Genomic DNA, 27,614 nt, shown 5'->3' on the forward strand with positions numbered 1-27,614 from the left:
GTTTCATCAGAATATGTCATAATAATAATAACATTTCAGCCATCGTAGCTATATGTATAGTTCTCTGAGATATGTCTGTTGTATGTCTGTCATACAAAAGTCCTGGAATTATACAATATGTCACCTCAAGCTGACATACGTGTTCTACGAGGTGCGCCTGGTTCTTCATATTAGTTCTATGTGTCTGTTGTATGTCTGTCATACAGAGGTCCGTGGTTTCCTGATGACAAGCTGCACGGGGCCTTCGCTGACGGCCTTGATGATGTTCCAGGCGTCATAATGCATGAGGCCCTGCAGCGAGCGTCCGTTGACCTCCAGTACCTCGTCTCCCACGTCCACCACCCTCGACAGCTCCGCAGCACCACCTAGAGGAGGTTGGGTTCATTATGATCAGACGTTATAATGGGTCATAAATGGTCATGACAAGTATTACAACGCATTATACCTGTATCATAATGCATTAGAACTGTATCATAATGCATTATAACTGTATCATAATGCATGATACCTGTGTACTTAAATGTTGGATCTATGAAACCTTGTTGTAATAGATAGTGTGGGATTCTGAAAGCTCTCTTCCGCCATGGCATCTCTCCCCTACATGTAACCCCATCCAGCTGTCTATGCAGGCTCTCTCTCCTCTCCTCTCTCCTCTTCTCTCTCCTCTTCACCCCTCCTCTCCTCATTGGAAAGTCTGTACTGACAGACAAACTCACTGACCGTGTTTGTTTTGACTGCCATGCTGGGGAAATGCCCCCTCTGGTGGCCATAGGCTGACACTGACATGCCACCATAGGAATAGAGACCAAGGTATTGGTGTGTGTGTGTTTACTTACGTTCCTGCGTGTGCGTGCCTTTGTGTGTGTGTGTGTGTGTGTGTGTGTGTGTGTGTGTGTGTGTGTGTGTGTGTGTGTGTGTGTGTGTGTGTGTGTGTGTGTGTGTGTGTGTGTGTGTGTGTGTGTGTGTGTGTGTGTGAATGTGTGTTGGCTGACCTTTGAAGACTCGTTTAACGTTGAGGGGTAGGTCTCCGTGTGCCGAGGCTTTGCCCCCCTCCAGACTGAAGCCCAGACCAGCTGACGTCTTCAGCAGCTCCACCCTCAGAGCCCCGTCAGGACCCACCTCCACCACTACTGGAACACACAGAAGCACAGTGAGCACCCAGTCCCGCAGGAGTCATGTCAGCTCTATACAAATAGCGCTTTGGTTTTAGGAACTGAAGTGAGGTTATGAAACAAAAAACCTTTTCTGATAATGGTTAATGAGAACATTAATATTGGTTAACGTCTCTATCAAACATGGTTATTGATACAGTATTATACAATGGGTGGGTCTAATGCTGAATGCTGATTGGTTAACATCTCTATCAAACAAAATGGCAGAGAAGTTCATTATTTTTCTTTTTGCAGGACAACTGTCCTCTAAATCAAACCAAATGGAAGTTTATTGGTCACGTATATAGATTTGCGGATGTTATCTCAGATGCAGCGTAATGCTTGTGTTTCTAGCTCCAACAGTGCAGTAATACCTAGCATTATAAAACAATACATACACAATCCATAGAGTAAAAATAAAGAATTTAAGAAATATCAGAACAAGCAATGTCAAAGTCCGGAATAGAGTGCATTCAGAAAGTATTCAGACGCCTTGACTTTTTCCACATTTTGTTACATTATAGTCTTATTAGAAAATGGATGGCATTTTTTTTAATGCTCAGCAATCTACAAACAATACCCCATAACGACAAAGCGAAAACAGGTTTTAATTTTTTTTGTTGCAAATTTGAGACAAAATTGAGCTCAGGTGCATCCTGTCTCTATTGATCATCCTTGAGATGCTTCTACAACTTGATTGGAGTCCACCTGTGGTAAATTCAATTGGCTAGACATGATTTGGAAAGGCTCACACCTGTCAATATAAGGTCTCACAGTTGACAGCACACGTCAGAGCAAAAACCAAAGGTCAATGAGGTCAAAGGAATTGTCCGTAGAGCTCCGAGACACAGATCTGGGGAAGGGTACCAAAACATTTCTGCAGCATTGAAGGTCCCCAAGAACACAGTGGCCTCCATCATTCTTAAATGGAAGGAGTTTGGAACCACCAAGACTCCCTAGAGCTGGCTGCCTGGCCAAATTGAGCAATCGGGGGAGAAGGACCTTGGTCAGGGAAGTGACCAAGAACCCAATAGTCACTCTGACAGAGCTCTAGAGTTCCTCAGTGGAGATTGGAGAACCTTCCAGAAGGACAACAATTTTCGCAGCTCTCCACCAATCAGGCCTTTATGGTAGAGTGGCCAGACAGAAGCCACTCCTCAGTAAAAGGCACATGAGAGCCCTCTTGGAGTTTGCCAGAAGGCACCTAAAGGACTCTCAGACCTTGAGAAACAAGATTCTCTGGTCTGATGACACCAAGATTGAACTCTTTGGCCTGAATGCCAAGCGTCACATCTGGAGGAAACCTGACACCATCCCTACGGTGAAGCATGGTGATGGCAGCATCATGCTGTGGGGATGTTTTTCAGCGGTAGGGATTTGGAGACTAGTCAGGATCGAGGGAAAGATGAACGGAGCAAAGTACAGAGAGATCCAGAGCGCACAGGACCTCAGACTGGGGCAAAGGTTCACTTTCCAACAAGACAATGACCCTAAGTACACAGCCAAGACAACGCAGGAGTGGCTTCGGGACAAGTCTCTGAATGTCCTTGAATGGCCCAGCCAGAGACCGGACTTGAATCCAATCTAACAACTCTGGAGAGACCTGAAAATAGCTGTGCAGCGACGCTCCCCATCCAACCTGACAGAGCTTGAGTGGATCTGCAGAGAAGAATGGTAGAAACTTCCCAAATACAGGTGTGCCAAGCTTGTAGCGTTATACTGTAATTGCTGCCGAAGGTGCTTCAAAAATGTTCTGAGTAAAGGGTCTGAATACTTACAGTTGAAGTTGGAAGTTTACATGCACCTTAGCCAAATATATTTAAACTCAGTTTTTCACAATTCCTGGCATTTAATCCTATTAAAAATTCCATGTCTTAGGTCAGTTAGGATCACCACTTTATTTTAAGAATGTGAAATGTCAGAATAATAGTAGAGAGAATGATTTATTTCAGCTTTTATTTCTTTCATCATATTCCGAGTGGGTCAGAAGTTTACATACACTCAATTAGTATTTGGTAGCATTGCCTTTAAATTGTTTAACTTGGGTCAAGCGTTTCGGGTAGCCTTTCACAAGCTTCCCACAATAAGTTGGGAATATTTTGGCCCATTCCTCCTGAAAAAGCTGGTGTAACTGAGTCAGGTTTGTAGGTCTCCTTGCTGGCACACGCTTTATCAGTTCTGCCCACAAATTTTCTGTAGGATTGAGGTCAGGGCTTTATGACTGCCACTCCAATACCTTGACTTTGTTGTCCTTAAGCCATTTTGCCACAACTTTGGAAGTATGCTTGGGGTCATTGTCCATTTGGAAGACACATTTGCAGCCAAGCTTTAACTTCCTGACTGATGTCTTGAGATATTGCTTCAATATATCCACATCAATTTCCCTCCACATGATGCCATCTATTTTGTGAAGTGCACCAGTCCCTCCTGCCGCAAAGCACCCCCTCAACATTATGCTGCCACCCCCGTGCTTCACAGTTGGGATGGTGTTCTTCGGCTTGCAAGCCTCCCCCTTTTTCCTCCAAACATAACAATGGTCATTATGGCCAAACAGTTCTATTTTTGTTTCATCAGACCAGAGGACATTTCTCCAAAAAGTACGATCTTTGTCCCCATGTGCAGTTGCAAACCGTAGTCTGGCTTTTTTATGCCGGTTTTGCAGCAGTGGCTTCTTCCTTGCTGAACGGCCTTTCAGGTTATGTCGATATAGGACTCGTTTTATTGTGGATATAGATACTTTTGAACATGCTTCCTCCAGCATCTCCACGAGGTCCTTTGCTGTTGTTCTGGGATTGATTTGCACTTTTCTCACCAAAGTACATTCATCTCTAGGAGACAGAACGCATCTCCTTCCTGAGCGGTTTGACAGCTGCGTGGTCCCATGGTGTTTATACTTGCGTACTATTGTTTGTACAGATGAACGTGGTACCTTCAGGCGTTTGGAAATTGCTCCCAAGGATGAACCAGACTTGTGGAGGTCTACAATTCTTTTCTGAGGTCTTGGCTGATTTCTTTTGATTTTCCCATGTTGTCAAGCAAAGAGGCACTGAGTTTGATGGTAGGCCTTGAAATACATCCACAGGTACACCTCCAATTGACTCAAATGATGTCAATTATCCTATCAGAATCTTCTAAAGCCATGACACCATTTTCTGGAATTTTCCAAGCTGTTTAAAGGCACAGTCAACTTAGTGTATGTAAACCTCTGACCTACTGGAATTGTGATACAGTGACTTATAAGTGAAATAATCTGTCTGTAAACAATTGTTGGAAAAATGACTTGTGTCATGCACAAAGTAGATGTCCTAACCGACTTGCCAAAACTATAGTTTGTTACTAATACATTTGTGGAGTATGTAAATGTGATATTTAATTTTTCTATTTTTAATAAATTAGCTAACAAACCTGTTTTTGCTTTGTTATTATGGACTATTGCTATTGTGTGTAGATTGATGATGAAAAAAAACAATTTAATACATTTTAGAATAAGGCTGTAATGTAACAAAATGTGGGTCTGAATGCACTGTATATAATAGTGGGTATATTCCATATGCGTAGTGTACAGCAGTAGTTATATGGGATGAGCCATATCTAGAATACAGTATATACATATGAAGTGGGTAAAACAGTATGTAAACATTATTAAGGTGACCAGTGTCAATGACTATGTACATAGGGCACCAGGGTAGAGTACCGGGTGGAGGCAGGCTAGTAACAGTCACTAAGGTTCAGGGTACTGGGTGGAGGCTGGCTAGTAACAGTCACTAAGGTCCAGGGCAGGGTACTGGGTGGAGGCTGGCTAGTAACAGTCACTAAGGTTCAGGGCAGGGTACTGGATGGTAGCAGGCTAGTAACAGTAACTAAGGTTCAGGGCAGGGTACTGGGTGGAGGCTGGCTAGTAACAGTCACTAAGGTTCAGGGCAGGGTACTGGGTGGAGGCTGGCTAGTAACAGTCACTAAGGTTCAGGGCAGGGTACTGGGTGGAGGCAGGCTAGTAACAGTCACTAAGGTTCAGGGCAGGGTACTGGGTGGAGGCAGGCTAGTAACAGTCACTAAGGTTCAGGGCAGGGTACTGGGTGGAGGCTGGCTAGTAACAGTCACTAAGGTTCAGGGCAGGGTACTGGGTGGAGGCTGGCTAGTAACAGTCACTAAGGTTCAGGGCAGGGTACTGGGTGGAGGCAGGCTAGTAACAGTAACTAAGGTTCAGGGCAGGGTACTGGGTGGAGGCCGGCTAGTAACAGTGACTAAGGTTCAGGGCAGGGTACTGGGTGGAGGCAGGCTAGTAACAGTTACTAAGGTTCAGGACAGGGTACTGGGTGGAGGCAGGCTAGTAACAGTCACTAAGGTTCAGGGCAGGGTACTGGGTGGAGGCTAGTAACAGTCACTAAGGTTCAGGGCAGGGTACTGGGTGGAGGCTAGTAACAGTGACTAAGGTTCAGGGCAGGGTACTGGGTGGAGGCAGGCTAGTAACAGTCACTAAGGTTCAGGGCAGGGTACTGGGTGGAGGCAGGCTAGTAACAGTCACTAAGGTTCAGGGCAGGGTACTGGGTGGAGGCCGGCTAGTAACAGTGACTAAGGTTCAGGGCAGGGTACTGGGTGGAGGGGGGCTAGTAACAGTCACTAAGGTTCAGGGCAGGGTACTGGGCGGAGGCAGGCTAGTAACAGTCACTAAGGTTCAGGGCAGGGTACCGGGTGGAGGCCGGCTAGTAACAGTCACTAAGGTTCAGGGCAGGGTACTGGGTGGAGGCAGGCTAGTAACAGTTACTAAGGTTCAGGACAGGGTACTGGGTGGAGGCAGGCTAGTAACAGTCACTAAGGTTCAGGGCAGGGTACTGGGTGGAGGCTAGTAACAGTGACTAAGGTTCAGGGCAGGGTACTGGGTGGAGGCCGGCTAGTAACAGTCACTAAGGTTCAGGGCAGGGTACTGGGTGGAGGCAGGCTAGTAACAGTCACTAAGGTTCAGGGCAGGGTACTGGGTGGAGGCCGGCTAGTAACAGTGACTAAGGTTCAGGGCAGGGTACTGGGTGGAGGGGGGCTAGTAACAGTCACTAAGGTTCAGGGCAGGGTACTGGGCGGAGGCAGGCTAGTAACAGTCACTAAGGTTCAGGGCAGGGTACTGGGTGGAGGCCGGCTAGTAATAGTCACTAAGGTTCAGGGTACTGGGTGGAGGCTGGCTAGTAACAGTCACTAAGGTTCAGGGCAGGGTACTGGGTGGAGGCTGGCTAGTAACAGTCACTAAGGTTCAGGGCAGGGTACTGGGTGGAGGCTGGCTAGTAACAGTCACTAAGGTCCAGGGCAGGGTACTGGATGGCAGCAGGCTAGTAACAGTAACTAAGGTTCAGGGCAGGGTACTGGGTGGAGGCTGGCTAGTAACAGTCACTAAGGTTCAGGGCAGGGTACTGGGTGGAGGCTAGTAACAGTCACTAAGGTTCAGGGCAGGGTACTGGGTGGAGGCTGGCTAGTAACAGTCACTAAGGTTCAGGGCAGGGTACTGGGTGGAGGCTGGCTAGTAACAGTCACTAAGTTTCAGGGCAGGGTACTGGGTGGAGGCAGGCTAGTAACAGTCACTAAGGTTCAGGGCAGGGTACTGGGCGGAGGCCGGCTAGTAATAGTCACTAAGGTTCAGGGTACTGGGTGGAGGCAGGCTAGTAACAGTGACTAAGGTTCAGGGCAGGGTACTGGGTGGAGGCCGGCTAGTAACAGTCACTAAGGTTCAGGGCAGGGTACTGGGTGGAGGCAGGCTAGTAACAGTCACTAAGGTTCAGGGCAGGGTACTGGGTGGAGGCCGGCTAGTAACAGTCACTAAGGTTCAGGGCAGGGTACTGGGTGGAGGCTGGCTAGTAACAGTCACTAAGGTTCAGGGCAGGGTACTGGGTGGAGGCTGGCTAGTAACAGTCACTAAGGTTCAGGGCAGGGTACTGGGTGGAGGCAGGCTAGTAACAGTCACTAAGGTTCAGGGCAGGGTACTGGGCGGAGGCCGGCTAGTAATAGTCACTAAGGTTCAGGGTACTGGGTGGAGGCAGGCTAGTAACAGTGACTAAGGTTCAGGGCAGGGTACTGGGTGGAGGCCGGCTAGTAACAGTCACTAAGGTTCAGGGCAGGGTACTGGGTGGAGGCAGGCTAGTAACAGTCACTAAGGTTCAGGGCAGGGTACCGGGTGGAGGCCGGCTAGTAACAGTCACTAAGGTTCAGGGCAGGGTACTGGGTGGAGGCAGGCTAGTAACAGTCACTAAGGTTCAGGGCAGGGTACTGGGTGGAGGCTAGTAATGATGGCAACCATCATTATACACCTGGCAACCATCATTACACACACCTTGCAACCCTCATTACGCACACCTGGCAACCATCATTACGCACACCTAGCAACCCTCATTACGCACACCTGACAACCCACATTAGGCACACCTGGCAACCCTCATTATGCACACCTGGCAACCCTCATTACGGACACCTGGCAACCCTCATAACGCTACCTGGCAACCCTCATTATGCACACCTGGCAACCCTCATTACGCACACCTGGCAACCCTCATTATGCCACCTGGCAACCCTCATTATGCACACCTGGCTACACTCATTATGCACGCATGGCAATCCTCATTATGCACACCTGGCAACCCTCATTATGCACACCTGGCAACCCTCATTATGCACACCTGGCAACCCTCATTATGCACACCTGGCAACCCTCATTACACACACCTGGACTTCATCATTACCCTGCTTACTTCCCCTTTTATTTATTTTAATTTTATTCAGTAGTCTCAGTCTTCAGGCAGTATTGGTTTTGGTCACGTTCAGTACGGCTACTCCTGTTTTTTTTTTTTTTTTTTATCTGTTTATTCTCATTACTAAAACTCACTTTCTACACCTGCTTCCTGACTCCTAGCGTATACGTCACACCTATGAGTAGCTCGCCAAGCAATTCTGAAAGCACATGCATTTTTGTATGAGTTCCATCGCAAACTGTCATGAACAAAGATCCCAGCTACTATCCAATCAAAGATACATTATCCCACCCCGGGTTAGCCACTATTGGCTTAATAAGCCAAATGTAATATATCTGCCATTTAATATTCAGAAATATTGCCTGTCTGTCTGTCTGTTTGGTGCGCGCGTTTGTCTATGACTCCGTATGAAACCAGTTAGCGATGCTAGTAATGATAACTGTCTTTGTGGGTAGACTTTCCCCCCCAAAAAAACTTTTCAATTAAATGTTAACTGCAAAGCAGGTTTAGCTAACAGAAAGATATCCTGATTAATGTAAATGTAATTATTTGTATGTAATGTATGTAATGTAATTGGGTGTCAGTTGTTTAGCGAACTCTACCCATGACGTGCTGTAGCAGTAGGCCTGACAGAAACATTACTAGACCAATTCACTCCTCTTGTCACGTCCTGACCAGTAAAAAGAGGTTGTTTGTTATTGTAGTTTGGTCAGGGCGTGGCAGGGGGTGTTTGTTTAGAGTGTTTCGGGGTTTGTTGGGCTATGTTCTTTGTTAGTATATTTCTATGTTAGTTCTAGTATGTCTATTTCTATGTGGTGTTTATTGGGTTGACCTTCAATTGGAAGCAGCTGCTCCTCGTTGCTTCTAATTGAAGGTCCTATTTAAGAGGGGTGTTTTTTCCTATGGGATTTGTGGGTAGTTATTTCCTGTTTTGTGTTCGTGCACCTGACGGGACTGTTTAGTGTCGTTTGTTGTTTTTGTATACGTGTTTCTTTTGTTTTCCTTCTTTAATAAAATAAGAAGATGTGTTTACACGTACCTGCTGCGTTTTGGTCCAATCCCTACGACACCCGTGACACCTCTCTTTCTAAATACGCTTTTTAAATCTAAACGTGTTCGTTTTTTAGGTTGTTTTAAGACTTAAAAATTGGTCTTATGATGTGATTAAAGCATTGCGTGGATTTAGAACAACCATACCGAGAGTAAACAAGTACTACTAGATCTAAAACCAGGAAGAAATAAAACAGACAAAACGGAATTCTGGAAAATATAATGTTATGAGCCAACCCTTAAGAGTTTATTAACCATTATTTTACCCGTTATATTGACAGAAAAACACATATCTTGTACACCAAGGACTCAGGGAAGAGTTGCAGGGTATAGGAGAATAATGTGCCTATTTGAAAGCTACAAAACAAATGTGTAGATCACTCCGGCTTTACAGTATGTTAATGTTTCCTATCCTGTACCTCCAAGTCCCATAACAGATCTAGTTGTCTCAGGCCTGTTCTCTCTGCACCCCAGGGAGTAGCTTCTTCCGGTGTGGTGGGACAGGTTATGTTGTCTCGGGGACATCTGTCCTTCACTGTCCTTCCCCTTGCGAAATAACCACCAGGGCCTGACTGGATAGTCTAGCCTGGTGGAGACAGGACACGGCTTCTACGTGGGACATCCCCTCCAAGCTGCTGCCGTTGATGGACAGGACACTGTCCCCCCGTTGAATGGTACCTTCCAGGCTGGCCACGCCTTTAGAGAACACCCGATGGACCTGCCCCAAACCAAACCGAGGAAAGTGGGAGAGTTAAGAAGTAAAGTTGAATCCCAAATCAACTCCTAACCCCTACACACTAGGCACTCCAATCTATCTCAAGGGATTGGATTGGTGGTAAGTGGAGTGGGTGAATAAAGAATTGTTCAACATTGAATAGAGACAAAAACATTTGTTTACTCTAGGTTTCTCATTACTTACTCCATATCTTTCATGACACATAATTTTTTTTTTAAAAAAAAAAAAGTATATATTTTTTTTAAACATGTACTGCACTACTGTTATACTACTGTACTTACAGTTATGGACTTCTGCTCAAGGTCCATTCCACCAGCGATGCTGAAACCAAGTCCAGATCCCTCTTCTTTAGAGAAGACTACAAAGTGGGTATCATCTTTATCCTAGGTGGGGGGGGGGGACCAGAAACAACACACACAACGTGAATCTTTCAAGACAAGGAGGAAAATTCTTCCAACAATGTCTCAGACATTATATCCCTGACACTCCTCTCCTCTAGCCTGGTTAGACATCTGCTAGTGCTGTCTTAACAACTCATATGGTCAATGTCACGCCAAATGCCGTTGGGAAGAGGGCACAAACAGATGTAGGACCATGCTACCTTTCCTCAACCTAATATCTGATGTGTTTAGTTATTTGTGCTATTGCGTTCATTTCCCAGAAGGCATCCTTTATTATTCAAACTCATCCCCTGTTAACCCTGAAGTACCTGATCCCCTGGACTACCTGATCCACTGGACTACCTGATCCCCTAAACTACCTGATCCCCTAAACTACCTGATCCCCTGGACTACCTGAGCCCCTGGACTACCTGATCCACTGAACTACCTGATCCACTGAACTACCTGATCCCCTGGACTACCTGATCCCTTGTCCTGATCCCCTGGACTACCTGATCCCCTGGACTACCTGATCCACTGGACTACCTGATCCCCTAAACTACCTGATCCCCTAAACTACCTGATCCCCTGGACTACCTGATCCCCTGGACTACCTGATCCCCTGGACTACCTGATCCCCTGGACTACCTGATCCCCTGGACTACCTGATCCCCTGTTTACCCTGAACTACCTGATCCCCTGAACTACCTGATCCCCTGAACTACCTGATCCACTGAACTACCTGATCCACTGAACTACCTGATCCCCTGGACTACCTGATCCCCTGGACTACCTGATCCCCTGGACTACCTGATCCCCTGGACTACCTGATCCCCTGGACTACCTACTCCCCTGTTTACCCTGGACTACCTGATCCCCTGGACTACCTGATCCCCTGGACTACCTGCTCCCCTGTTTACCCTGGACTACCTGATCCCCTGGACTACCTGATCCCCTGGACTACCTGATCCCCTGTTTACCCTGAACTGCCTGATAAATGGACCTGAGAACCTGGTGTTCTTAGACACTCCACTGAGAAGCACTCCGTCCCACACCAGCAACCCTCCAATATGTTTCACTAATGGAGACAACAGATGCAGCTACAGACAGACGTCTCTGGTTACCTCAGAGAGAGACTTGGCTTCCTTCAGCAGGGCCAACGTGTGTGTGTGTGTGTGTGTGTGTGTGTGTGTGTGTGTGTGTGTGTGTGTGTGTGTGTGTGTGTGTATGTGTGTGTGTATGTGTTAGTGCTGAGAGATAAAAAAGAAATAACATTTTGGGGGGGATAACTTTTTTCAGTATCCAATTGTTAGTTAGTCTTGTCCCATGGCTGCAACTCCCGTACGGACTCATGAGAGGCGAAGGTCGAGAGCCGTGCATCCTCTGAAACACAACCCCAACCAAGCCGCACTGCTTCTTGACACAATGCCTGCTGAACCCGGAAGCCAGCCGCACCAATGTGTCGGAGGAAACACTGTACACCTGGCAACCGAGTCAGCTTGCAGTGTGTCCGGCCTGCCACAGGAGTCGCTAGTGCGCGATGGGACAGGAACATCCCTGCCGCAAAAACCCTCCCTTAACCCGGACGACGCTGGGCCAATTGTGCACCGCTCCATGGGTCTCCCGGTCGCGGCCGGCTGCGACAGAGCCTGGACTCAAACCAGGATTTCTAGTGACACAGCTAGCACTGTGATGCAATGTCTTAGACCACTGAGACAGAGCCTGGACTCTAACCCAGAATCTCTAGTAACACAGCTAGCACTGAGATGCAGTGTCTTAGACCACTGAGACAGAGCCTGGACTGGAACCCAGGATTTCTAGTGACGCAGCTAGCACTGTGATGCAGTACCTTAGACCACTGAGACAGAGCCTGGACTCAAAACCCAGGATCTCTAGTAGCACAGCTACCAACTGAGATGTAGTACCTTAGACCACTGGGCCACTCGGGAGGCCAGGGGGGATTATTAAACAACTCATTCCATTTAGTTACGTTTTTTTGGTGAGTTCTAGAGAGAAATCAAATCATTCACAATAGCAATAAGGTCATAGTAGTTTTCATTAGGCAAATACTCAACCTAGTTCAGCGCAGAAAACGTGGTAATTAACTACAATGACCATAATCCATTGCACTTGTTCATTAACGGCCCAGGACAGAAGCGGATACACACAGACCACATGAGAGAGGAATCAACATAACACAAGAGAGGGATAGAGACAGTTTATGAGGTAGCTACTAAAACGATTTGGTCATAACGTTACATGGTTGTCTGGCTGGCTGGCTGCTACTGCCTCAGCCGAGATGAGATGACGACTTTAAGGAATGAAATAATGAAGTAATATACCCAACTGAAATATTTTATTAAAGTAATATCAATAAATGATGGACACGCCCTCACAGAAATCGGCCTTCCGCATCTGCAGTGGAAGGTGGCAGAGCTACAGCGGTGTTTGTCAGGCCAGGGGACATTCCAAAAATCTGTCTTTTCATGACAACGTTTTGCTGTAAGTGTCACGGGACTTGTCTGAAGGTAACCCAGGACCGGGCTGAAAAATGAATGTAAGTGAATGGGGCATTTCCACAACAAAGGTATAGGGATACGTCCACTGTAAATGTAATCCTTGGTATGACCATTTTAAAACAATTCCATATGACCATCTTAAAACAATTCCATATGACCATCTTAAAACAATTCCATATGGCCGTCTTAAAACAATTCCATATGGCCATCTTAAAACAATTCCATATGACCATCTTAAAACAATTCCATATGTTAGCTTAGTAGAAACCCAGCCCCGGCCCCTTAGACCTTAGGCGGTTAATAAGTGGATAAGGCAGTCACTAACTTATTAATGAAGTGTGGTGAGTAGTTGAATCAAAGAGAGAGAAAGACAATAGTTAAAACAGTTTTGGAACAAATACACCCCGCCACACTGGGTAGCACAGAGCAACACTATTAAGGGGCATAGCACTAATAATGGCATCTTTATGCTTTCTTGAATAAAATAATGATAAAAATACTCTTTCAAAATGCCAATGTTTATTTAGTTATGGATCAATAGCGAATTACTATTGGAATAAATATCAATGAATGACAGAAATATTGGAACAAAGTTGTCTAATGAAGGTGAACAAATTGTTGCTTACTGGAAAATACTCTTTCAAACACGCATGGTCACGTTGTACAGCACCATTATGGCTATTAACAGGTAGCTGGACAATAGACTTGCTTAGAAGGAGGGTAGGGGGAGAATTCTATCGTCAAATGTATTTCTTATTTAGGTTGGCTGTATCAAAACCAGCCGTGATTGGTTGCAAATTCAGTTTAATCCACTAGAAAAGACAAAACAAATAATACAACAGAAATTATTATTATTATTATTATTATTATTATTATGTATCACATCCGACCGTGATTGGGAGTCCGATAGGGCGGCGCACAATTGGCCCAGCGTTTCTCGATAAAACCAGAAATAAATGTTTTGGCCTTTATTCAGATTACAATCGCTCACTTTCATTTAAAAAAAACAATAAAAATAACCTCAAAAATATCGTTATATATTATGAAGTTGATGGCACAGTCATATAGCAGCACCTACATAGAGCTGAGTGATTCACTGATTCATGGCTTTGGATCAAAATAAATAAGTACCAACATTCTTTCTGATAGTCTTTAATAAAGAAATGTTTTGGTTATCCTGACCTGGACACTATGTACAGTATTATTATAGCCCATTATGGGCTATTAGCAGGACAATGTGCCTTTACCAACACCTCTCTGTATTTTGATACTTTGTGGATGGGGCCTCCCCAGTTGATGGGGCCTCCCCTAGAGGATGGGGACTCCCCAGTGGATGGGGGCTCCCCAGTGGATGGGGGCTCCCCAGTGGATGGGGCCTCCCCAGTGGATGGGGGCTCCCCAGTGGATGGGGGCCTCCCCAGTGGCGCAGCTGTCTAAGTCACCGCAATGCAAAATGCGTTGCTACAGATATCCGTGCCGGACGCCACCGGGAGACCCATAAGGTGGCTTTTGGTTTTAATTTAGAATCCTCTATGTGTAATTATTGGTGGAGAGTCACGTCATATTTTTCGATATAATGTAGGTCTACCATAGGCGACATGAGTCTCACCAGTGTTGAGTAATGTGCTGTTAAAAGTGGTGCAGGTCTTATTTATTAATTTATTTTTGATACTGTCGCAAAGCTAACTAAAAAGCAGCATTCCCCAAGAGAGGATGGCTTTCACTTCAGCAGTAATAAATTCATGAACATCTTTGAGGAAAAGATCATGATCATTAGAAAGCAAATTACGGACTCCTCTTTAAATCTGAGTATTCCTCTAAAGCTCAGTTGTCCTGAGTCTGCACAACTCTGCCAGGACCTAGGATCAAGGGAGATACTCAAGTGTTTTAGTTCTATATCTCTTGGCACAATGATGAAAATAATCATGGTCTCTAAACCTTCAAGTTGCATACTGGACCCTATTACAACTAAACTACTGAAAGAGCTGCTTCCTGTGCTTGGCCCTCCTATGTTGAACCTAATAAACGGCTCTCTATCCACCGGATGTGTACCAAACTCACTAAAAGTGGCAGTAATAAAGCCTCTCTTGAAAAATCCAAACCTTGACCCAGAAAATATAAAAAACTATCGGCCTATATCGAATCTCCCATTCCTCTCAAACATTTTAGAAAAAGCTGTTGTGCAGCAACTCACTGCCTTCCTGAAGACAAACAATGTATACGAAATGCTTCAGTATGGTTTTAGACCCCATCATAGCACTGAGACTGCACTTGTGAAGGTGGTAAATGACCTTTTAATGGCGTCAGACTGAGGCTCTGCATCTGTTCTCGTGCTCTTAGACCTTAGTGCTGCTTTTGATACCATCGATCACCACATTCTTTTGGAGAGATTGGAAACCCAAATTGGTCTACACGGCCTGGTTTAGTTCTTATCGTCGGAAAGATATCATTTTGTCTCTGACAAATCAACTGTAAATTTCGGTGTTCCTCAAGGTTCTGTTTTAGGACCACTATTGTTTTCACTATATATTTTACCTCTTGGGGATGTCATTCGGAAACATAATGTTAACTTTCACTGCTGTGCGGATGACACACAGCTGTACATTTCGATGAAACATGGTGAAGCCCCAAAATTGCCCTCAGACATAAGGAAGTGGATGGCTGCAAACTTTCTACTTTTAAACTTGGAGCTTACTTTTTACCTTGTCAGCTCGGGGATTTGATCTTGCAACCTTTCGGTTACTAGTCCAACGCTCTAACCACTAGACTACTCTGCTGCCCCAAAGAGCATATTGAAGTTAGAAGCAATAGGATTTGAAGCAAAAGATTACAACTGTTTTAGCACCGTTTCGCGCTGCTCTGAGACATACATGGGGACTGGTCTTGACAAATCAATGAGATTTTTATTTTCTACAGCCTACTCCTTCCTCCCCGTCGGGGAATTGAATCCCAGTCTCCCACGTGCCCGCACGACACGGGGAATCTTTGGCAAAATAGCCAAGTACTGTAGCCTACTCCTGACCGTCACGTTGTACAGCGCCATATTTTATCCTAACAGAATCCCAGCGGGTTTTTCGTTGTTCTTGGAATAGAAACACCATAATATTAGTCAAATGAATTAAGCAAAATTTCTTAAAATCAGTCCCATATACTATGTTCTTACAAAAAAAGGTTTTAAATTATCTCGTACAGCCACTATTGAAGGCTGTCAAATGCTTCTCAAAGATGCCCTCTAGTGGTCAAACTAGCACTAACTAGCATTAACGGTACCAGTGGTTGGCAATTAAATAATGTGCCATAGAATGCTGCGGCACCACGCATGCTGTGCTGCAGTACGCTGCAACTTTTAAAGGACGAACCACTGTAGGCTAGGTTGTAGCAACATCATGATGGATATAGGAAAAATGCAAGTATCATTAACAGCCTAAATCTATAGATGTTACATTGAACTGGGTGAATGGATTGTGAAGGGAGGAGAGACTGGTGGTTAGGGAGGAGAGACAGGGAGGAGAGACAGGGAGGAGAGACTGGGAGGAGAGACTGGGAGGAGAGACTGGGAGGAGAGACAGGTGGTTAGGGAGGAAAGACAGGGAGGAGAGACAGGGAGGAGAGACAGGTGGTTAGGGAGGAGAGACAGGGAGGAGAGACTGGTGGTCAGGGAGGAGGGACAGGGAAGAGAGACAGGGAGGAGAGACTGGTGGTCAGGGAGGAGAGACAGGGAGGAGAGACAGGGAGGAGAGACATGGAGGAGAGACAGGTGGTCAGGGAGGAGAGACAGGGAGGAGAGACAGGTGGTTAGGGAGGAAAGACAGGGAGCAGAGACAGGGAGGAGAGACAGGTGGTTAGGGAGGAGAGACAGGGAGGAGAGACAGGGAGGAGAGACAGGGAGGAGAGACAGGGAGGAGAGACTGGTGGTGAGGGAGGAGACAGGTGGTCAGGGAGGAGAGACAGGGAGGAGAGACAGGTGGTCAGGGAGGAGAGACAGGGAGGAGAGACATGGAGGAGAGACAGGTGTTTAGGGAGGAGAGACAGGGAGGAGAGACAGGTGGTTAGGGAGGAAAGACAGGGAGCAGAGACAGGGAGGAGAGACAGGTGGTTAGGGAGGAGAGACAGGGAGGAGAGACAGGGAGGAGAGACAGGTGGTCAGGGAGGAGAGACAGGGAGGAGAGACAGGTGGTCAGGGAGGAGAGACAGGGAGGAGATACAGGGAGGAGAGACAGGTGGTTAAGGAGGAGAGACAGGTGGTTAGGGAGGAGAGACAGGGAGGAGAGACAGGGAGGAGAGACTGGTGGTTAGGGAGGAGAGATAGGGAGGAGAGACTGGTGGTTAGGGAGGAGAGACAGGGAGGAGAGACAGGGAGGAGAGACAGGGAGGAGAGACTGGTGGTGAGGGAGGAGACAGGTGGTCAGGGAGGAGACAGGTGGTCAGGGAGGAGAGACAGGTGGTCAGGGAGGAGAGACAGGTGGTCAGGCAGGAGAGACAGGTGGTCAGGGAGGAGAGAGTTAAGAGAAAGGGCCCTGTCAGCATCATATGGGATTTCTTTGCGAAAGCATGAAGGGAAACTTCAATATGCAGTGTGTGCAAAACTGAGTTTATGGCTGAGAGTATGGCTGACTTTATGGCTGAGTGTATGGCTGACTTTATGGCTGAGTGCAGGGCTGACTTTATGGCTGAATGTATGGCTGACTTTATGGCTGGGAGTGTGAATGACTTTATGGCTGAGTGTATGGCTGACTTTATGGCTGAGAGTATGGCTGACTTTATGGCTGAGTGCATGACTGACTTTATGGCTGAGTGTATGGCTGACTTTATGGCTGAGAGTATGGCTGACTTTATGGCTGAGTGCATGGCTGACTTTATGGCTGAGAGTATGGCTGAGTGTATGGCTGACTTTATGGCTGAGAGTATGGCTGACTTTATGGCTGAGTGTATGGCTGAGACAGGGAGAGTATGGCTGAGTGTATTGCTGACTTTATGGCAGAGAGTATGGCTCACCTTTTGGCAGGGAACAAATCATTAGACAAAGTTGTGTGTGTGTGTGTGTGTGTGTGTGTGTGTGTGTGTGTGTGTGCGGCGTGTGTGTGTGCGTGCGTGTGTGTGTGTTTTACCGGTTACCTCAGAGAGAGCCTTGGCCTCCTGTAGCAGGGCCAACACATCGGTCTTGGTGGTCACGGAGGCCAGGACCGCCTGTAGCTTACTCTGCTCCACCGGAGAGCCAGCCAGCACTGTCAAACTGCAGAGGAAACAGAACATTTCAATATGGGCTGTTACTTACTGCTTTACTCGTGTGTGTGTGTGTGTGTGTGTGTGTGTGTGTGTGTGTGTGTGTGTGTGTGTGTGTGTGTGAGTGTGTCTGTCTGTGTGTGAGTGTGTGTGTGTCTCTGTGTGTCTGTCTGTCTAAAACTTTGGGAGGATTTACGTATTGGATATTTGAATCCTATTGTAGAAATAGTATAGACGGGGTTGGTGTTCTCACTTACCTGATGGACCAGTTCTGGATATCTGTCTGTTGCCAGTTGGTTTTCCTCTGGATGGGGTCCAGGCTGGCCCCAGCGTCCGCCCAGCTGGCCCTGGTCGGGTGCACCCCGGTGGGCTTAGCAGGCGGGGAACAGCTCCCTGTCTGGTTCTGAACGACCTCTGTGAGCCTGGCTGGGTGTATCTCCAGCTCCGTCTTAATGGTAGCGTTGGTCCCTGGGTCACTGGAGAAGTCATCGGTGCAGAGCTTGTCCAGGTCGGGCATGCTAAGGGCCCTGAGCTCCCTCAGTCTAGACCTGGACAGGTTGGCATGGCCTCGGGCCTGGCGACTCCGCATCACCGGAGGTGTCTGAGGGGTTAGGGTTACGACTCCTGGGGAGATTCTGGGACTTTCTCCACCTGCAAGTTTGTCCTGGTTTTGTCCGAGGGGAGCTTCGCTAGTGCTACAGCTTTGCGTCAACAGGTCAAAGTTTGTGAGGGTCAGGCTCGACGGTGACTTGCGAAGCTGAGGCGACATTGGGGTCAACGGGGTTAATGTGTTGAGGTTGTCGATGCACGAACTGAAGCTCCTTCGTAGCGAGCGACAGTCTACGGAGCTCACGGATCCAGATATGTAGCCAGACAGTCTCCGGTTGAGAGGCGGCTTCAACGTTGCTGTCAGAGCATAGGACTGAGCAAAGGACTGGATGTCGATGCATTTGAGCACTGGCTTGTCGAAGCTGGCCAGGTTCTCAAATGACTTGATCCGCTGGCGGACGGAGAAAGGGTTGGGATCCCCTGAGACGTTGTTGTCTGTGGAGAAACTACGACGCTCCATCGCCTTCAGTTTGGACTTGTTGGCTTTGAGGCTCTCAGTTTCATCCGTCTCTGTTATACTACAGTTCATGTGAGAGATGTCTATGGGACCATTGCCCATAGGCAAAGGAACCCCATCTACGGATTCTAGGACTATTGAGTTCACTGCTGAATTACTGGTAGTGTCGTTGACCTTTTCAAGATTACACACCGAGCCAGGGGTTGCAAGGGTTCCTGGCCATAGACTAGTCTCTACTGGACTTCCATTGACTTGATCCTTGTGTTGAGTAATATTTGTGGTATGAGTAATTGAGTAATCCTTTGAATTCACAGTTTCCTTTGGTGCCAGAACTGGTGTAGGCGAGGAGGAGGGAGAAAGAGTAGAAGATGAGAGTTGCACCTCGATGAAGGTCCTCTGGGTAATCGGGACTGGCTCTGGTCGTTCTTTTGACTTGGCCACCGCCAAAATCCCTTGCTCCACCTCTTTGTGTAGACGGTGCTCCTCTACCTTCATCTTGGTAGCTGATTGTGATTGGCTGATTGGTTCTGGCGTAGTAGTGGTGGTGGGGTTGTCCTGGCCTCCGTCTGTTCCCGGCGTGGCAGGGCTACTGCTGCTCCGGTCTTGCTGTTTACTCTTTAGGCTGCTGTTTACGGCTGCCTTCCTGGTAAGCAGAGGGGAATCCACATTCCTGGTTTGCAGGGGGGAGCCCACCTTCTTGGCTTGCAGTTTGGGGGACTGGAGCGGAGAAGTGTTGTTGGCTTTCCTCAGAACCGACAAACTTTCTGCTCTGGCTGGTTTTGGGGAAAGCTGCTCCTGGGGTTTGGTTTTACTTTTGATGTTGAGCCCCTTCATTTTGGGTGCAGTGCTGCTGGTCTTCTGGACTTTGTCACTGACTCTGAGCCTGCTGCTACTGCTGGATAGAGGACTGTCTGTTGAAGTGTTGTTGACTGATTTGAAACCGGACGTCCTGAGAGAGGGACTAGTAGGGTTATTCTGGACCAACCTGAGGTCCAGGGATGTTAAGGGAACTTTCTCTCTCTCCCTGTCTCTTGTTGTTAGTGATGTTGACGAGGGAACTTTCTCTCTCTCCCTGTCTCTTGTTGTTAGCGATATTGATGAGGAAACTTTCTCTCTCTCACTGTCTCTTGTTGTTAGCGATGTTGATGAGGGAACTTTCTCTCTCTCCCTGTCTCTTGTTGTTAGCGATATTGATGAGGGAACTTTCTCTATCTCACTGTCCCTTGTTGTTAGCGATATTGATGAGGGAACTTTCTCTATCTCACTGTCCCTTGTTGTTAGCGATGTTGATGAGGGAACTTTCTCTCTCTCCCCGTCTCTTGTTGTTAGCGATATTGATGAGGGAACTTTCTCTATCTCACTGTCCCTTGTTGTTAGCGATGTTGATGAGGGAACTTTCTCTCTCTCCCTGTCTCTTGTTGTTAGCGATGTTGATGAGGGAACTTTCTCTATCTCACTGTCCTTTGTTGTTAGCGAAGTTGACGAAGGAACTTTCGCTCTCTCCCTGTCTCTCGTTGTTAGCGATGTTGAAACTTTCTCTCTCTCCCTGTCTCTTGCTGTTAGCGATATTGATGAGGGAACTTTCTTTCTCTCACTGTCTCTTGTTGTTAGCGAAGTTGATGAGGGAACTTTCTCTTTCTCACTGTCTCTTGTTGTTAGCGATGTTGACAATGGTTTAGATGCGCCTGACCAGACATTGCTACAGTTGGAGGGATTTGCCTCTCCCACCGCTGAGTGAAATGATGACGATTGTGTGTTAGATAGTTTCCCTAAAGCCGCAGCCGGTGAAACGTTTGTACGGAGTCGGGCTGACCACTCCTGACTCTGTTGCGCGAAGTTGCGGCTAGCCGCCGCAATGGGGGTACTGCAGACGCTTAATGAAGGAGCATGGCTGGGTTTTATTGGATGTGTTATAACAGTGTCACAAACCCTGTTGACACCACATTCTGAAGGCCCTGCAGGGTTTGTAGTGAGCACAGAATCTGTGTCCTTGGAAGACTGGCGGGGCATTACTTGGCAAGGGGAACCTTTGGCCTCCACAGCCAGACAGGCAGCTGAGGATTGAGAGCCAGAGGCAGGCAGACCCCGAGACAGTGAGGGGAATGCTTTCTGATTGGGGTTGGATTGGGTTGTTACAACAGAGCAGTCTTCGTTTTGCTGGGAGACCGCTGAAGCAGTAGCGACAGTGGAGGAGGAGGAGGAAGAAGCAGAGTCTAGTGCTACATCAAAGGGCCCAGTCTCCTTTGTACTGTGGCTGCCGTCAGAGCCAGAGATAGAGATAGGGAGCTGTGGAGACAATGGCCCATCTGTTAGGTGAGTCAGCGCTGCCTGACTCAGAGTGCTGGGTCGCTGGGCCTCACTGTAACAAATCTCTACTTCTTCCTCATCAGAATCCGTGTTCTGGGGCCCAGCGCCGACACTGCAGCTCGCCGGTTTGTTATCGCCGGCAGCGCCACGGCTGTTGTCGGTGGCAGTGTCTTCGCTCTCCGAATCACTGTCGCCAACCATGTCGTACATGTTGCAGTTCGAATCGGCAGCAGAGGCACTGGGGGGTCTCTCCACCCTGTTTGAAAGAGCATTAATTCCCTCATCTGTGAGATTACTGCTAAAGTTTCTGGAGTAATTGTTCAAGAATGTTTTACCCACAGGCATGAGGCAGCATTTCTTTCCAGAGTCCAAGACAGAGAAATCTAACTGACTGGGCAATGTTGGAGGAGTCTGAACTGTGCTTTTCTCATTCTCTGGCAGGGCCTTGCTGTCTACAGCTGACTTACAGGCCATAGTCTCTGTATGTTGTGCTTCTGAAGGGGCTTTGATGGTATTGGAAGAGAGGGCGCTCTTTACATCGGAGGAGCTTAGTTTGGTTATGACGTCATCAATGTAGGTGACCGGTATATCATTGCTGTGGTTGATTAGGGTTGTGGGTTTGGGATTGTGATTGGTCGGTGAGGAGGAGGGACTTCCTGGATTTGGAGCCCTCCCATTGGCTTCCTGGGGAAGTCTGGAGGGTCCCGTGACATCACAACTCCCCGATGACATCATGAGGCTGGACAGGCGATCTACAGCTGTATGAGGAGAGATTCATTAATTACTTCAGAGGCAGTTAGGTTTTGGTTGTGTGACACTTAATGTTAAATGACTCTTATACCTACACTGTATACCTACAGTGTAGTAGGCCTAACACTGTAATTCCTACAGAAACAACATGGAGAACCTTATTCTATTAACTACATTTACTAAAGTGCAATTTAACAACATGTTAAAACAAAACACATACTTTGAAATCACCTCTTCACATAAAATAACAAGTAGTATTCTCATTCTGTCTAGAATGTACATTCATTCTTCAACTGAATGAGACATTTAATTTCAGCAACCTCATGTAATCAAGCCACTTTAAACCAGATATGAGAGAGTTGTGAAATGAGCAATGGGACGTCAGTATTTAATGGCATATTCATTAATACTAATCACGTGACCGACTGCACCAATAACGTCAGACATACCAGGAAGTAAGTTGACATACTGTATCTGTTTTACAAATCAACATTCCTTTGACGCCAGAGCATTTCCACTGACCTGGATTCCCAATATCTAAAAAGGCGTTTGGAAAAGGCTCTCGGATCAAATGACAAATTCCTCAAATCTGATGTGGAAAGGAAAGCTTTTGTGGATCGAACCAGCAGCCCCTGTTCGGTCTACAGCCCAGCAGAAGCAAGTCTGTTATAGCCTGGTTAAACCAGACTGAAAGCTGTGCTCACCATGGTTTCACAGAGCATCAGTTTAGATGCCAGGCTTAGTCTGTTGTGCATTAAGTTAAAAATGATGAATGCAATGGATGACAAATACACTGTTATTGTATAGCATTATGCTATACAAAGAAGAGGGTGGTTTGTGCTCCACACTTCCCACACAGAGACAGGCAGACAACGACACACAGGCAGGCAGACAGAATATTAGGCACACACAGTTAGGCTACTCTTCTTCAGATTAGGTTAGTTGTTGTTGTTGTGAGTGCCGAGGCAGCCACCTCAAAAGCGGTGTGGTTCCAGTAAGACAGTAACCAATAAGTGACCAATAAGCAACTCACAGAAATCACACAACGTCCCCAAAATAACAACAAAAGCTATGCAAAATCTAATGCTAGCTATAATAAGGCATGTGGCAGCGGGGGACTTCTACGAACTTCTACGGATCTACTACTGGTAGATTTAGCAAAATTCCGGTAACTTTCCTAACATTCCCTGATTTCCCAGAAATCCTGGTTGGAAGATTCCCGGAATCTGGAGGAAAATAAGCAGGAAATCCAGAATCCTCAAACCAGGATTTCTGGGAATTTTGGGGAAAGTTAGTGGAATTTTGCAACCCTTGGTCAACTACTGGTCAACTACTGAGGTAAATAAATGGATAGTCACCATGGATACAAAGCCAGCAGCGTGCTGTTCCCTTTGGGGTGCAGGGTTAGGGTACTGCCAGCAGAGGGTAGACAGCTGAGGTCCTATGTCTTAGGGAAGGCAGCATTAGGGAGGATGGAAGGGGTGACAGGAAGACAGACTGTGCTCTTAGTGACTAGTGAGTGGCGTAGAGAAACGATCGAATACTTTAAAAGGGATAGTTTGGTCAAGTTTCATCTTATTTTTCGACTAAATGTTTTTATCATTCAAATGATCTATCCTTATAATTAAATATGCTTCCTTTTATTCCTCCCTTCCCTTGTCTTGATGTCGATCTGATATTGACTGGATAGGTGAGAGCTATGTGATGGTTACATCATTGCTTACATCCATCAATCTGTGCAATATCAATGATTACTTCAAGGAAGAAGAAAGGACAGAGGTTATTTCAGACGTTTTACTCCAACACCACATGCGATGTGGAGAGTCTCTGTCTCTGATCCCTCCAGGTGAGCTCCTATTATGAGTGCTGGACAGTTGTTGTTTTTTTAAAGATTTGTTATGTTATTTTAGTTAGTATTAAGGTGGAAACAGTCCCAAGAGCCCTGGTTGTTATAATGCTGTCATAGGGATGACATAACATGATATTACAGATTATGATCACTGTCAGAATACTGACTGGCATTAAAACCCCTTCATGCTACCTGGGGTTAACTCACCTGACATGGACTCACCTGACATGGACTCACCTGACATGGACTCACCTGACATGGACTCACCTGACATAGACTCACCTGACATGGACTCACCTGACATGGACTCACCTGACATGGACTCACCTGACATGGACTCACCTGACATAGACTCACCTGACATAGACTCACCTGACATAGACTCACCTGACATAGACTCACCTGACATGGGCCTCTTGACCTCTAGCGTGAGGGTCACAGGGAGATTGTGCATGAGCTCACAGATGTCGTGATAGGACGAGGAGCACATTTGTGTGTCCCCAATCGACACGATCTCGTCCCCAACACACATCCTGCCCTGGGATTCCTGCAACCAGGTCATAAGGGTCACAACTCAAAAGGTACAGTGTATGAGGTCATAAAAAGGGGACGGTGTAGAGATCAAACAAAGCAGAGTTTTGTAAAGAAGGATGAAGACATTTGGGCAAGGAACGGGAGGCCAGCTTAATAGTTTTATTGAGGATGTACTATTGTATACTGGCTGATTTGATCAGTGTACTGCAGTTAGATACATATTGCCTGGCTGATTTTATCAGTGTACTGCAGTTAGATACATATTGTCTGGCTGATTTTATCAGTGTACTGCAGTTAGATACATATTGTCTGGCTGATTTTATCAGTGTACTGCAGTTAGATACATATTGCCTGGCTGATTGTATCAGTGTATTGCAGTTAGATACATATTGTCTGGCTGATTTTATCAGTGTACTGCAGTTAGATACATATTGTCTGGCTGATTGACTTTTGATTAACTCCTGGTACCAGTGTTAACCTCTTGACGGTCGCCTAGGATAGGGGGCGCCACAGCGCATTTTGAAAAAATATTCGTGCCCATTTTAACCTGTTGGGGCTAGGGGGCAGTATTTGCACGGCTGGATAAAAAAATGTACCCGATTTAATCTGGTTACTAATCCTACCCAGTAACTAGAATATGCATATACTTATTGTATATGGATAGAAAACACCCTAAATTTTCTAAAACTGTTTGAATGGTGTCTGTGAGTATAACAGAACTCATTTGGCAGGCAAAACCCTGAGACATTTTCTGACAGGAAGTGGATACCTGATGTGTTGTATTACCTTTAAACCTATGCCATTGAAAAACACAGGGGCTGAGGAATATTTTGGCACTTCCTATTGCTTCCACTAGATGTCACCAGCCTTTACAAAGTGTTTTGAGTCTTCTGGAGGGAGAACGATGATGGCCATGGAACGATGATGGCCCATTAGACACCTGGCGCGCGAGTTCATGTTGGGTACCCTCGTTCCAATACGTTATAAAAGAGAATGCATTCGTCCACCTTGAATATTATTCATGTTCTGGTTAAAAAAGGCCCTAATGATTTATGCTATACAACGTTTGACATGTTTGAACGAACGTAAATATATTTTTTCCCCTCGTTCATGAAGTGAAGTCCGGCGGGCTTAGATCATGTGCTAACAAGACGGAGATTTTTGGACATAAATGATGAGCTTTTTTGAACAAAACTACATCCGTTATGGACCTGGGATTCCTGGAAGTGACATCTGATGAAGAGAATCAAAGGTAATGGATTATTTACATAGTATTTTCGATTTTAGATCTCCCCAACATGACGGCTGGTCTGTATCGCAACGCGTATTTTTCTGGGCGCAGTGCTCAGATTATTGCAAAGTGTGATTTCCCAGTAAGGTTATTTTTAAATCTGGCAAGTTGATTGCGTTCAAGAGATGTAAATCTATAATTCTTTAAATGAAAATATAATATTTTACCAATGTTTTCTAATTTTAATTATTTAATTTGTGATACTGACTTGACTGCCGGTTATTGGAGGGAAACGATTTCCTCAACATCAATGCCATAGTAAAACGCTGTTTTTGGATATAAATATGAACTTGATAGAACTAAAAATGCATGCATTGTCTAACATAATGTCCTAGGAGTGTCATCTGATGGAGATTGTAAAAGGTTAGTGCATCATTTTAGCTGGTTTTATGGTTTTGGTGACCCTGTCTTTGAATTGACAAAACATTACACACAACTCTTATAAATGTACTGTCCTAACATACTCTAAATTTATGCTTTCGCCGTAAAACCTTTTTGAAATCGTAAAACGTGGTTAGATTAAGGAGATGTTTATCTTTCAAAGGGTGTAAAATAGTTGTATGTTTGAAAAATTAGAATTTTGACATTTATTTGGATTCAAATTTGCCGCTCTTGAAATGCACCTGCTGTTGATGGAGTGCACCACGGGTGGGACGCTTGCGTCCCACCTAGCCCATAGAGGTTAAACGGCCTACTACTCAAACTCAGAAGCTAGGATATGCATATAATTAATACTTGTGGATAGAAAACACCCTAAAGTTTCTAAAACTGTTTGAATGGTGTCTGTGAGTATAACAGAACTCATATGGCAGTCAAAACCCCGAGACAGATCGAAACAGGAAGTGGAATTCTGAATTGCGGACTCAACTTCATCACGTTGCCTATTAATCACACCGTGAGCTATGGTTCATTGAGCACTTCCTATTGCTTCCACTAGATGTCCCCAGTCTTTACAAAGTGATTTGAGTCTCCTACTGTGAAAACTGACAGAATGACACGCTGTGGAACGTGGTCACACGGAGAGGGCCATCACCATTATGACGCCGGCGCCCCTGGCTACCCTCCCCTTTCGAAACGTTTATAAAGACAATGCAATCGTCCCCCTTGAATCTTATTGGAGCTCTGGTTGAAAAAGGCCCTAAAGATTTATGTTATACAACGTTTGACATGTTTGAACGAACCTAAATAAGAAAAAAATGCATTTTGTTGAAAGAATAGTCCCGGCCCACGGAGCTTTTGGTGCAGCCTTCAGAACGCGCTAACAACAACAAGCTAATGGAACATAAAGGATGAACTTTTTCGAACTAAAATACATTTGTTGTGGACCTGGGATTCCTGGAAGTGCCTAAGGATGAAGATAATCAAAGGTAAGGGATTATTGACAATAGTATACAAGACTAGATTTGATATGCGATTGTTCCAAGATGGCGCTGACCTGTATTGCTAGCCTATTGTTCTGAGTATCGCATCCCCTTTTATCGCAAAGTGTGATTACCCAGTAAAGTTATTTTTAAATCTGGCATTACAGGTGCTTTCAAGAGATATTCATCTATAAATCTTAGAATGACAATATTACATTTTAAAAATGTTTTCGAATAGTAATTTAGTAAATTGTAGCGCTGTTTCATCGGATGCATTTGAGGGAAAATAGTTAGTCAACCGTGACGCACCGATGTAAAATGCTGTTTTTATATATAAATATGAACTTTATCGAACAAAAGAATGCATGTATTGTGTAACATGATGTCCTAGGTGTGTCATCTGATGGAGATTGTCAAAGGTTAGTGCTGCATTTAGCTGTTTTTTGGTTATTTGTGATGCATGTGGTTGGTCGGAAAATGGCTATGTGGCTACTTTTACGATATACTCCTCTAACATAATCTAATGTTTTGCTTTTGCTGTAAAGCCTTTTTGAAATTGGACAAGTGGTTCGATTCAGGAGAGGTGTATCTATAAAACGATATAATTTGAAAAAAAAATTGAAAAATGTTTTTATAAAATTTTGTTATGCTAATGGCGATAGGATTTTT

The 27,614-nt window shown here is 45.8% G+C and overlaps 1 protein-coding gene across 8 annotated transcripts in view; it reads right to left on the bottom strand.

Annotated features, from left to right (window-relative positions):
- Positions 1–267: 267 nt before the first annotated feature.
- LOC106570928 (PDZ domain-containing protein 2) overlaps positions 268–27,614 on the bottom strand; it is a 241,900-nt gene continuing 214,553 nt past the window's right edge. For 5 of the 8 annotated variants that reach the window (XM_045695434.1, XM_045695431.1, XM_045695433.1 and 2 more), the window contains 7 exons: positions 24,147–24,306; positions 18,045–21,918; positions 17,680–17,797; positions 9,947–10,048; positions 9,349–9,647; positions 993–1,130; positions 268–365 (listed from right to left, as the gene is read on the bottom strand). In XM_045695434.1, the coding sequence (XP_045551390.1) occupies positions 9,462–9,647; positions 9,947–10,048; positions 17,680–17,797; positions 18,045–21,918; positions 24,147–24,306 (4,440 nt within the window). In that variant the 3' untranslated portion in view covers positions 268–365; positions 993–1,130; positions 9,349–9,461. Of the gene's footprint in view, positions 366–992; positions 1,131–9,348; positions 9,648–9,946; positions 10,049–17,679; positions 17,798–18,044; positions 21,919–23,268; positions 23,358–24,146; positions 24,307–27,614 lie in introns of those variants that run through there. The other 3 variants (XM_045695432.1, XM_045695430.1, XM_045695436.1) reach the window with 3 other exon arrangements.

Source organism: Salmo salar, chromosome ssa15, assembly GCF_905237065.1.
Source record: "Salmo salar chromosome ssa15, Ssal_v3.1, whole genome shotgun sequence".
NCBI lineage: Eukaryota > Metazoa > Chordata > Actinopteri > Salmoniformes > Salmonidae > Salmo > Salmo salar.